At 36.7% G+C, this 12,791-nt stretch overlaps 1 protein-coding gene across 3 annotated transcripts in view; it reads left to right on the top strand.

Moving 5' to 3' along the window:
* The window catches only part of DPYD (dihydropyrimidine dehydrogenase), a 336,246-nt gene that overhangs the window by 143,121 nt on the left and 180,334 nt on the right, over positions 1-12,791 (top strand). For all 3 annotated transcript variants that reach the window (XM_085068147.1, XM_085068146.1, XM_085068148.1), the window contains one exon: positions 12,121-12,228. In XM_085068147.1, the coding sequence (XP_084924273.1) occupies positions 12,121-12,228 (108 nt within the window). The remainder of the gene's footprint in view (positions 1-12,120; positions 12,229-12,791) is intronic.

Below are 12,791 nucleotides of genomic sequence, written 5' to 3'. Positions count from 1 at the left end.
AGCAGACATTAAGGATTCATGTTCACTCCCTGGTAAATTTGTGTGCCTTGTTTGGCGTTAGCATGGGTTGAATGTCATGTCAGAGGAAACATGCTCCTGTGGGAGTATTTGCATCATCACTGCAGGGAATTTGAGGTGTGTCCTTTTAACTTTCTGGCATCTCTCTGTCATAGCCATCTCTTCATGGACTGAAAAGGGACATACAGTCGTACCTCACTGGTGCTTTAAGTATCACAAAAATTTGTTGCTTAACATAAGATGTATAAATTTTCCACTTCAAATGTTTTACTTCCTCGCCAAAAGAATAAATTTAAGTGGAGGAGGGAGCTTCTGTGCGTGCCTGTGCAGGTATCTGCACCTAAAAGGCAAGTAGCTGACCCATGATCTTCAGTGACCATGTTTCACTTCATGTTCCTGACTGTTGGTCATTGAGGCGGCATTCAGAGATGTGCACCACCATTCCTCTGTCTGTTTTCTAGATAATAGACTTGTAGCATCTGAGGTTCAACTACATGATATTTCTGACCTAAGTCTCAGATGTAGTGCCCTGTCCACAGTATGGGAAATGCCCAAGGAAAATGTAGACACTTGATAAAAATGGTATAATTAGTTAATAAAGACATTCTGTCTTTAAGTAAAATTTTATGTGAAATGCCACGTATGCTGTTGTTGAGAAAGTAATTCAGATTTAATGATTAGGTTAAAAAAAGTCAGACAATTAATGCCTTCTTTCTGTCATTTATCCTTTCATAGAATAGGATGTGGTCAAAGTATGAACTTGCTTCGTTGTTTCCAGGATGTGAAAGTATGAAGGGGGAGCTATGCAGTTGCTGTAATGTTTCTGAGTGTATCTATTTGGGTAGGAGAATATCAGTTTAACAGGATATATACATCAAACTCCTTGCTACAGCTGCTTTGAAAAGAAAAGGCAGATAAATATGTGCTTAATGATAAAGACGTTGATGTGTATGTAGGGAGCAAATGACCTGAGTGAGAAAGCTCATTGACCCACCAGCATGTTACAAGAATGTCATATTTGTTGCAGGGTATTCTGTACTGACACATGGTGTGTGACAATCTGAGAAGATAAAGCCTCTAATGACACATACTTATTATTCACCTGCAATTATAAAACTCTGTGTGCTTTTTTTCATAATTGATAGTGAACACTGGAGCATAATCATGTTGAAAATGTCTCTTCAGAATGTTGCTTTAAAGAAATGAGTAAGAAAATCTTCTCAAATGTTTTGATAGATGATTCATGGCACTAGAGCTGCTGATGAGGAGCCAATATAGCCAAGTCTATAAATATGCAGTTACGAGAACTCTGGAAACATGAATTCTGGTAGTGTGACAGATTCAAAAAGCACTTTTTCTACTGGAGTAGGTTTCTAAAGTTGCTCTCTCCCTGTTCTACATTCAGATGCCGTTGTCTAATTAGGCTAATTGGCTGGCAAATTTGCCAACTTTTAAATAAAATTAGTTTGGAGGTGAGAGAACAAATACCATCAGAAACCTGATTTATTCTTTCTTTCCATAATAATAGTTTCTTTTTAACTGAGCAGAACTAGGCTTTATTATTTCTAGGAAATTTCTGTTTAATTTACTGTATATGACACATTTCCAGAAGAAATTTATATTGGCAGCCTATTCATAAACCTCTAAGCAAAGTAATCATAATGGAAAGACTGACCTCCACCTTACCTGGCAGTAATGGATAAAGCTCTAGCAAATAACTGTTACGTGATGTTATTTTAACAAAATCAGCTTGCCTTAAGTCAGTACATGTGCATTTTCCTGGGTTTCGTATTGCTTCTGAAGATCCAAAATACACTGAGGGTAATGAGAATGAATGATAGCTTAGATGTGTTCTTTCCTTGAACTGCTGGTTGTATTAAATCCACAGCTCCTGTGCAGACCTACAAATCCATAACATCCGTTTCAGATGAATTCGGAAACAAGGGGCTGCATTCTTTTATTCTTGGTGCAGAGATAAAATTGATCACAGCAGACACATGGGAGCAGATTTGAGTATCACAGCTCAATGTGGTTAACTGGGATAGTGCACAGCTTCTGTACTACTTAACTGTGAGCATACAGGTTACAAATATTATTGATTGCAAGGGTCAGGGGAGCCTGCAGGGAGGTTATGTTGCATGATGCTATTTGGTAATTTTTAAGGGACAAGAGCTATGAACTCTCATAGCATCTGGGACAGGTACAGTTGAAATCTGACAAATGGAGATTTATGCTTGTGTGAGATAGCAAAGCCCTTCAGGTAGAAATAATAAATGGAAATTTGATAGGATACGTCTTTCATCATAGGTCAAATATTGTGCTGTAGAAAAAAGGGAAAAAAAGATTTAATTATTGCCTTTTCGTCAGAATGCACTGATGATAGGTTTTCAGTTGTAGATCTGTGCTGCAGGAAAATGAATAATGTTTAGAAGTCTTTTCTTGAGACATCATTTTAAAATATATGTAGAGATGGTTTACCTGAAGGGTTTAAAAGATGCAGCATAGGTGGAAAAATACGGGAGTAATTACTGAAAGAGTTTTATAGTATCTTCTTGTTCTTTCATGTGGACAAAACCATTATATAAATTTGCTAAGATATTTTGTCTAATTACATAAGAAAATGTAATACAATAACAAAGAACTGGGAAAAAAAATTGTTTCCTATACTGAAATTTCATGTGGAGTGGTAATTATTCAGTAGCTTTTGGAACACCTTGCTGAATTATATTGAAAGGAGACTTCTACATATGAAAAAAAGAAAAGATAACTCCTTGTAATGTTTTAAAAATTGGAATGACCAGAAAGTGCTATTTTATAAAAAAGTAATATTTTGCAAGTATTACTTAGCATGTGGGGTTTTCTTCCTGGAGAAGTAAGTTTTTACAAATATTTTACATAGATCCAGTTATACAGGGTGCAGAGCTGTGATTGACTCAGCCTATTGTTTCATGGTCACTATATTGAAACATAACAGGAGCTATGGAAGTAGTGTGCAACAGAGGAATAGTTGTGGGTTTAAGACAAATGGCTGTAGTTAGATATTTCTATGATTTTTTACTGCTCTATTTCATCAAATTTAGGAAACTATGATAAGACTCGGTGTTTAGATTTGTAACACAGATACTACCTATTAGTTATTATAGTCCTAATATATCAAAAATGCAGTTTGATTTTAGTTTGTGTAAGTTAATTTCTCCATATACCTCATTGCTACTTCCTTGCTACTCTGTGCCTGAGATCTGACAAAGGTGTTATTCCAGAATATTAATGACTTATTTACTCCTCATATCATCCTACGGGATGAATTTGCTGCCTTTGCTGGGGTTTTTTCAGCTGTTGCTTTGCATTAGTGTAGAGGCTTAGTATTTGTTTTTCTTCATGATGCCAACTAAGTACTTGTGGTTTTTTCTCTGAGAATGTTTATCATCAGTTTTGCTCTCATTTTATCAATTCCCTCTGTATTTTTTTATGTAGCCTCTACTGATCCAGCTTTTCAAGATTTTTTCCCATGTTTTGAAACAAAAAATTAATATGAAGAGATCTTTACTATGCTAACATTTGATTTTCCCTGTGTAAATTTTCATTTGCCTAGATTATTTCAATATACCAGCATGACTGCTTATAAACAGGGCATATTAGACAGTGAAGTTATAATGAGTCTGCTTGGGGAAATATATTGTTTCCATTGCAAAAAGGTATTGTAGTATTTTCTGCTTTATTTTCATGAGTCTGTTACTCCCAGTCTCACCATCCAGGTTATTTTGCCTTTGCTTCCACATATTTGGATTTTCTATACTGTATAAAAACCCCTTTACTCTGACATATGGTTTCTGAGATGATAGATTTTTTGTGTCCTTCAAGTTACTGATAGACAGTCCCTGAGGAGGTGATCTTGCTTTTGTGGCCACTTCAGCACTATTTACTGAACACGAGTAAGCACTGGGACCAGTGTCTTTTCCTCTAGAGTGGTGCAGCTTATCACACTGGCAAATATTGTCTGTCTGGTGCCTGGAGGAAACACAGCCCCCGTCTTTCCTTTGGCAGGTTACTACTAGGAACAAACTTGCAGAAGGAAGAGGGAAAGGAAATGACAACATTAACATTTCAGATGTGAAACTTCAGCATTCCTGGTTCAACAATGCTCCTGTCAAATGATAGCTCAAGTTCATGGTGGGAAGTGACCAAATTCCAGTCGAGATTAAAAATCCAGTTTAGCTCTTTTATAAGCAGACTGGAGCAAGCTCTGCTCCTGGGTGGAATGATACATTCTTGTGGTAGAGATGGATTGGACTCAGACTGCTAAATGCATTTTCGCTAGTGACCTTTTCAAATTTGTCGCCAGTATAACAAATGTTACCAAGATGTCTTAAGAAAGGTTTGCAGCAATATTCCACTTTATTTTTTACAGCAGATGTTTCTTCAGTTACTCTGTATTACAATTTACAGAACTCTTATGTTCTACAAATCAAGATTCATAGCAAACTGTTTCAGTGCTTTAAGTCCTGCAATAAACAACACCAGGCAGAATAGAACCAGAGGGAAGGTAAGCAGACTTTCTGCATTCATCCTTCTCTGTGATAAGGTTTATTTTATAGTGATCTTCACATTTCAGCAAGTTCATTCACCAGGGCTACCAGCTAACTTGCTAGCGTCCTCAACTTGATTACTTCAAATATGGGGAACATTAAGTGTCAGTTCCAAACCACAGAAGAAAGACTAGAAATACCCTCTGTTTCTTAATTTAGGAATCTGTATATGTTTGTCCAACCTAGTATCATTTCTTCTAGTGTGTCCTTTAAAGAATTATGTTTTCAAAACACTTATTGATACTGTATGCTTCAGGTCCCAGATATGCATTTTAAAAGAGTGCATTTAGAGGATAAATGCTCAAAATGTTGAGTTCAAAATCTTCATGGTGCTTAAATAAACAGGCAGATATTGAGTTTGAAAAATTATTATGTAACTTCTCCAGAGCTTTGTTTTATCATCTTGAGACACTGATGTTTTTCACTAACATACATTATTTTAGTCATACTTGAGGGTTACCCCATTAAAATTCAAACACAGATCCCCTATATTGACCATAATAAAATTAAAAACAGCAAGTAAGAGTAGAGGTAGGCTGTGCAGGGTAGGCTAAAGCCTTGAGTAAAGATGGACTGGTTAGAATAAAATCAGATTAGGGGTGGACTCTACATGTGATGGAACTAATGAGTTATGGTTCACCTTCGGACATTTTGGTTGACATTAGGTGTCAGTCTGGTTTGATCATGGGATCATTAAATCTTGTGAGGGCAGACCACAAGGCTGCAGTGCTTTTGTATTCCATGCTCAGACAGACAACACTGATTGTGTTGTCATAATCCTAATTTCCATCACTCACATGGATTGATTCTAAACTCTGCCTGTGATTCCCATCTGCACTTTCTGCTGTCTAGCTCATGTGAAATTTTGGCTATTTTTAAACTGGGCTTGGGCAATTGGTACTCAAAGAGAAACTGGATTATAGGAACAAATTTAGTGCTGAATAATCTGACTCCTTCATTCCTAGTATTTCAATACCATTTGCAAGAGTTCAGATACTTGTCTCTGTGTCTAATTAAGCAACAAAGTAAGGTGTGAGACCTACAGACTACATTGCTTCCAGGTTCAGCTACTTACTCAGATGTTTTTAAAAGACATGGTATGGGTATAGCTGTTCAATTGCGAATGTAGAACAGCAGTTGTGTGTAGCTCATGTTGATAGATGGGAAGGGTGTTTTCACATGTGCTGTACACAATGTTCATTCAAACCTGAGGGTAAGAGAAGGTTAACCCTAGTGTAGTTCTTTTACTTTTTTCCCTTTACTTTTAATTTTCTATGAATGAGGCTGCTAGCCATCATTAGGGAATTACTCCTAAAAACCTTTCAAGCATACCTATTCCAAAGAAAATAAATCTTTAATAAAAAATACAGAAAAGGAGCAGTTATATTACAAAATTAATCTACCAGGCTTACAGAGAAAACAAATTTGAAGGAGCCACCTGCTGTGGAGATGAGGCAGTAATCTCAACAGCAGGAAATAAAGGGAGAGAGGGAGAAAATACAAAAGCATAGACATTAAAAAAGTAATTAAAACACTTATCTCCATCAACATACATATCAAACAAAAAAAAAATCAACCACCTAGAAAACATACTCTATTGAACCTCACAACAGGAAGTAACAAAGCTGTCCCCACTAAAAAAAAACTCCAGCAAAACGAGAGAGATTCTTTAAAAATACAAGCCTCGAAAATATTTGCTAAAGTGTTAATCACCAATGGACTGACCTTGAGAAGAGCTGAGCAACTGCAGAGTATTTGCAACTTTTCTGACAGACTAGATGCCCAGTATCAAACCTTTAAAAATGTAGAGGGTGACTCTTTACATACCAATAGTTGTCTGCTCCATGCATGGTGAATGTCATAACATGAGCTGCTGTGATGTGTTTAGTATAATCAGCTGTGTGGCACAGCTTAAGTACCGTATTTGGATTATGCATTTCAATATAGTTCATTTCTAAATTGTTGTGCACTCTTGATCCCTGGATGGCAGTGTTAGCAATATGGATATGAGTGAATATGACTTCTTAGAAAAAATAGGTACCACATATCCCACTGCATACAAGTAGTTTCTGTTGTGTCTGGGAAGAACTATAAATTTGACAGTTAAGAAAGTTCACAGTTTCAGTGTTACCATTCAAGAAAATACTTTAACATACTTGAAAATGATGGTCCAATTTATACATATCATGGATTGCGTGACATTGAATAAAACTGCTTTAAACACACAGATTTTGATCTCAAGTTCCCCAGCCCACTAACAAGACTTGTTCGAGAAGATCAGAGCATTTAGAAGTATTAAAGCAGAGCTTATGCACTTGGATTTTACAGCGTGCCATGTACCTTTGTAGTCACAGTGTAACCATATGGTACCTGGAGCTGCAAGTCTCTGGGCAAGTGTGAAATGTCACCAGACGTGCTACATCTGAAATATTTTTGTATGGGAACACAAGGAGCAAGTTGGAACATTCAGTGTGTAAAAAGGCAGGGGCATGGAATAAAATGGTGCTTTTCAGTAAATTCAAAAGGACCCTTTCAGAACACAAATAATGGATTTAGAATTTACTTTCAGAGGGCAACTACCTTAGCTCCGTATCTACTTTAGCACATCCTTTTATAAAAATTAAAAAAAACCCACATAAATTTTGTTAACAAAAATAAATTATCAGATAATGTCACTTCCTCTCTAAAATTCACATCAGTCTCTGACCATCAGCCTTCCACAGCTCCTTTGCCCAGGACACATGAAGATACCCCTATTCCTGGCCCAAGGTACAGAGCTGCTGGTGCAGAATCTGTGCTGCCTCCTTGCTCCACTGTGCTCAAGTTCTTTGTGCTGAGCAGCAGGTGGGGCTCAGCTTGTCTGGGCTCGGCCTCTTGGATATTATTTCAGAAGACTTGCACTGACACCAGAGCAGATATACAGATAATCAATCATGTGTTTCTTCTCTCCAGTTTTCTATGTGATTCATGGATTTTTCTCCTCATTCTCTGTATTACCTGACAGTTAAAGGCTTTCCACCCAATCCTAGGATTTCCTGTAATGGAGGCTGTGAAGGACAGAAGGGTTTTCCTTGTAAATGTGATTTTTCAAAATCTGGCTTGTCTCAAACAGAAGCATGGATATGGTGATAGGTGAAAATATGTCCTTATCCTCTCACTTCCTAGCTCCATATGTGTATGGCAAGAGAAAATTAAAAAAAAAAAAAAAATACATGTTTTTGATGTTGGTTTTGGCTTCCTTGCCTTAAAAGGTAGAAAAAAGGATGTGCATAGCTACCCAATGCTCTAAGTAGTTTTGTCCCTGTAGGCTACTGTATATTTTACACTTCACCTTCAGTTCCATTTTTTAATTTTTTTAATTTTTTTTTTTTTTTTGGTCTGGAGATATGTTTTCAGTCAGCTGCCACTGAAAACTACATTTGACCCTTTTCAAGGACAAAGGCTTATTTTGTACGTCAGTTATTAAGATCACTTGAGAAGTTCATTTGAAAGTGCAAATTTACGCAGCCATGTCAGATTTAAGTAATCCAAACAGCAAGTTCAGGCTCAGAAGCATCATGTTTCAGGGAGGAGGGGATTTGATCAAAACAGGAGCTAGATATGCAGTGCCTCTACTCTTGCTTTAGTTTCCCTTTCCAGAGCAGGCTCATCGTTACAATAGTAGCAGACTTAGCTGATTGATGTGTTGACATGCCTGGATTTACTCCGAGTGGACTTGGTGCATGGCTCTGCAAGCCAATCCTTTATATTGTCTGTGCATCATTCTGGTATATTTCCTTGTATATCTGACAAATTTACTCGAATCGTTTAGCAATTCATATCTCAGCTGGACTAGGCAATTGTACCTAAATTTTCTTTAAAAGGAGACAATGGACTGAACACTGTGCATTAAGAAAATTGACATGCATTAGTATTGTGATAACAGAGAGTAAATGATGTTGATAGGAGGCAGATGATGTTTTTTCTAATATATATATATATATATATATATATATATATATATATATATATATGCAGCTGTATATTTATATACGTATATATAAAGGCTATAAAAACGGGAAGTTAAAATCTGTGTTCTCCAAAGCCACTGCTATAGTGGTTGATGACTTTGGAAGGTATATGGTGTGTCATACATGGTAGATACTTTGGTTCCTGGTATTGCACCGTGGAGAAGGAGTTGAGGGGATCAAATGAAGGAAAGAAGCAAAGTGAGTATCCTACTAAGAGAGTGGTATTGCTTACTGAGAGATAGCTGGAGCATCTGGAGATGGAAGGCAGAGCACAGCAAACCAGAGGGTCAGGAATGAAGATGAATTGCATTCTATGCTGCACCTGACCCAGATTGGGACTGTCTAGGTTAGCTTTTGCAAAGCTGAACTAGATCTGTCATGCAAGCTGTTATTTTCACAATGTTTCTACTTTCTCTATTCTTAGTAAATGCAGTTTTCCACAGCCCATGAGGCTTCATTGCGTGGTTTAGATATCAGTTGCTTCAGAAGTTTGTTCCCTGGCATCAGCCAGCACAGGAGCTGAGGCTTCGGGAAGTCTAGGGCTGTGGCTGCAGAAGATGAGGGGCTGGGTATAGCCCTCTGCTTGGACAAGGGTGTGCAGGGGCCATCCAAACACCACCAGGAGAAATGCCTTTCTAAGGTGCCTCCTCTTGGTTGCCCTTCAAAAGAGCTGTCCTTCAGCACAGGAGAAGGAAATAATTGTTATCACTAGATTTGAAAACAGATTATTTAAAGACACAAGATGTGGAACAGTGATAGATTGTTTCAGAATAAGAAATACCAATTAATAAAAAAAAATCCTTTTAGATGGCTTGGAGATGAATTTGGAGAACAGAGAACTGACTTCCTTGGCTTCAGCCTAAAATCTAGGGAAAAGATCTCATATTTTTCTAACCTTTTTTCTTTGAGTGGCTCTTGGCTATTTTGTACTAGTGTGTGAATTCCCTTTTTTAAAGGCTCTCTCTGATTTATCTTCAAAGGGTATTTCTCTTGGTTCATTATATTGACCTGAATTGTGTCTCTCATAGGTGACTGGTTTTTTAAAAATTTTATTTTTTCTCTAAAAACATTTGCTCAAAACTCTATTTTTCCTCTACAGCTGTTTTTTCATTAAATATTCTCTCTCCCAAGAGACTGGTAGCTATTTATCAATATTTGATCTCTCTGTAAAGCATACTTCTGTGGGGTGGATGTTTATTATGAAATAGTGTCTCTAAAGTGAATCTTATCTGTTCTTGATCTCTTTCTCTGTCTGCCTTGGTCTGTCTCTTTCTGAGCTAGCCTAGTGGCTTTAAGAAGTACTCAATTTCTCTCTTTTAGCAAAAGTAAATGCAGTCATTAAATGGCAAATACTAAATAGCAAAAGGGCATTAATCAGAATCCAGTACAACTTCAGTGGGTGCTTAAGAAAGAGCTTAAATATGTGCTAAGTGTTCATAAGTGTAAAAGAATAAATCCATTGCATTTCCTTCAAATGTAAATATCACAAAACTGTTTTTCAGAGAGTTTTCAGCAAAATGAAAATAGTAAAATAAATAGCAGACAATGCCATGTATATTGACTACCTCTTTGGCAGTTGTTTGGTCATATCAGCCAGGCTAAACATTATTGAATCCAATGCATTCTTAACCCAACTCCTTTGATTCCAGTGATACAGAACTAGTGATGAACCTGGGCCATGAACATTGCAACATTTCCTTTATTATACTCTTTATTCAGCCTATGGGAGCTAAATTACTGATGCTGTTAGAGACAAAATAGTTTTCATTAGGAAATTTTAAAAGCAACAAAAGCAAGTGGGAAAAAATATTTAGGAGGGTTTCTCCTTGTGTTTGAATGGAGATACATATTCGGTAGAAAGGAAATTACCTTTAATGACAGCTGCACATCTCACTAATGACAAGAGTGTTTCTCCCAAGAGTAAGCTGAGGCCCCTGAGTTGGTTTATGGATATCTCAATAGAAGTGGTTACATTACTCTGTCCTCTGCCTGCAGGCAGTCACTGAGAGCTTTCTCTGAGGTACTGTTCTTGCCATAGATGATTTTGCAATATATACATAGAGGAAAATCTATGCCCTTTTAAAAATAGTTTCTTTAATGCATTTTACATACTGTACTTTCAATAGTACTAAGTATTTCTGGCAGCCTCTTAAGATATCCATTATTCATTATTCATTAGCTGAAATTCCAGTCTACCCAGAAAGTATAGCATTCAGAGGTCTTGAAGTTCAGGACGTGCTAGTTCAGGACGTGGATATTATTTTTCTCAATATCCAACTATAGATCAGTGTTGGTTTGAAAGTGTGGTGTTCAGCAACTGAATCATGATTTTTCTTCATAAAGAGAGAACAAATTTCAGGATTTTTTAATTTGCTTTTTGGCTTGTAAGATTTTTTAATTCACTGAGAATATATTTTGTTTTGCTTCACTGAAACTATGAAATCTAAAAATTTTTTTTCTAGTATTATAGTAACTTCATTGAGAGTTCTAGAGGTTTAAAAAACTTCATATACGTAACTCATGAGAAAGTACAAAGTTTTCTCATTACTTAGTTCTGGTCTTACATTGTAATGAGACAGATTTTTGCTGCTTAATTAATATAAAAAGACTCCAAACCTTCCCTACTTGGAAGAGCACTAGATTGCTTTGCATGCTCCAGTTCTTCCTGCTTGCTCTAAGGATTCCTCAGTGTTTTCTTAGAAAAATTGTTGACATTTACTCCATTTCAGTATGTAATTATTAATTAGCATACTTTTGATAATATTATGGGGGTTTAGATGTAAATATGAAAGTTGATACTGTTGAAAATACCCTGATAGATCATTGCATTTGCATGAATAAAAGGGTTTAACTGGTGTGTCAGCTGGGCTGGCTTTCTGTGCTGTCCAACCGTTCACACGGCAATGAGGTGATGTTCTTTGGTAACTGGAAGATGCTTTTTACTGCTTTCTTTTAACTGAAAGGTATTTGTTGCTATTAATAGTTGTGAAGTAAATCCTCGTCTGTATCCTACGGATACGGATTCTGTCTAAATGTGTGCTTTTAATAACTAGGAATAAATGTCAGCCAATCAGGACTTCGAACTTTGGAGAAAATAATCAAGAATGGCAAAAAATGATGGCATACAAATACAGCACTGCCATTTGTCCTCCTCCTCCTACCAGTTAAGCTGTTCATTACAGCCTCATTTATATTGTCTGCTTTTGCACCCTGTTCTCTCTAATCCTTTCCCCTGCATTTGTTTTGTTATGAGTTATACGAGTACAGACATTATCGAGCAACCTGATTTTGAAGTGCCTGTATTATTAAACAATCACCAGTTATATAAACTGCAGAATACAAATGTGAAACCACAGTCACTTGTGATATTCTTTTGGAAACATCTTAGGGTTTGTAAAAGTGCTTGTATTGATGATGTTTTTGAGAATGTGTGTGTAATTCAAAATATATATTGGTCATTAAAATTTCCTGTGTAATTCTGATGTGCCATAAAATATCTGTTTTAGGTTTGCCAGAACCAAACAGAGACAGTATATTCCAAGGACTGAGAATGAATCAAGGATTCTACACATCTAAAGACTTCTTACCCTTGGTAGCAATGGCAAGTAAACCAGGTGTGTGATACTATGTTCTTGTTGTAATCACATTCACTAAGTCATCAGCAGTTATTAATATATTCAACTGTCTGGCTACACAAAAGCACATCCAGTTACAAAGTACCTTCCAGTGAACATGTCTGGGACAGGGTTTTCTCTTGGTGAGTGGCAACCTCAGGAGCACGGTCAGGAAAGTTGGTCGCAGAGATTATAAACTAAGTAATCATATATACAAATCTAAACCCATGGCAAATTACAGTCAAAAGATGACATACGCTTCTCATTTGTAATAAAGTGTCTTGATAAAAACAGCATATATAAGACGGTCTTGAAATAATCTGATATTAAAGAAGGGTGTTTCTGGCCTATGTAAGCAGCTGATTTGTAGACTGTTGATAAATTTTTTACTTGACTGTAAGTCAAGTGCTGCAGGTTTTACAGACACATTTAAACTAGCATTAATTCCTTACCCAATGAACTTACGGTCTAAGACTCAGGACAGCGGGAGTATGACAGGAGTTAGTAAGAAAATGCTCAGTTCATAGGCACCAAATTGGCTTGGTTTATGCTTTTACATCTTT

Source organism: Lichenostomus cassidix, chromosome 8 (genome assembly GCF_008360975.1).
Source record: "Lichenostomus cassidix isolate B80296 chromosome 8, HeHo_3.0, whole genome shotgun sequence".
NCBI lineage: Eukaryota > Metazoa > Chordata > Aves > Passeriformes > Meliphagidae > Lichenostomus > Lichenostomus cassidix.
This window is presented reverse-complemented; position numbering and strand designations above follow the sequence as displayed.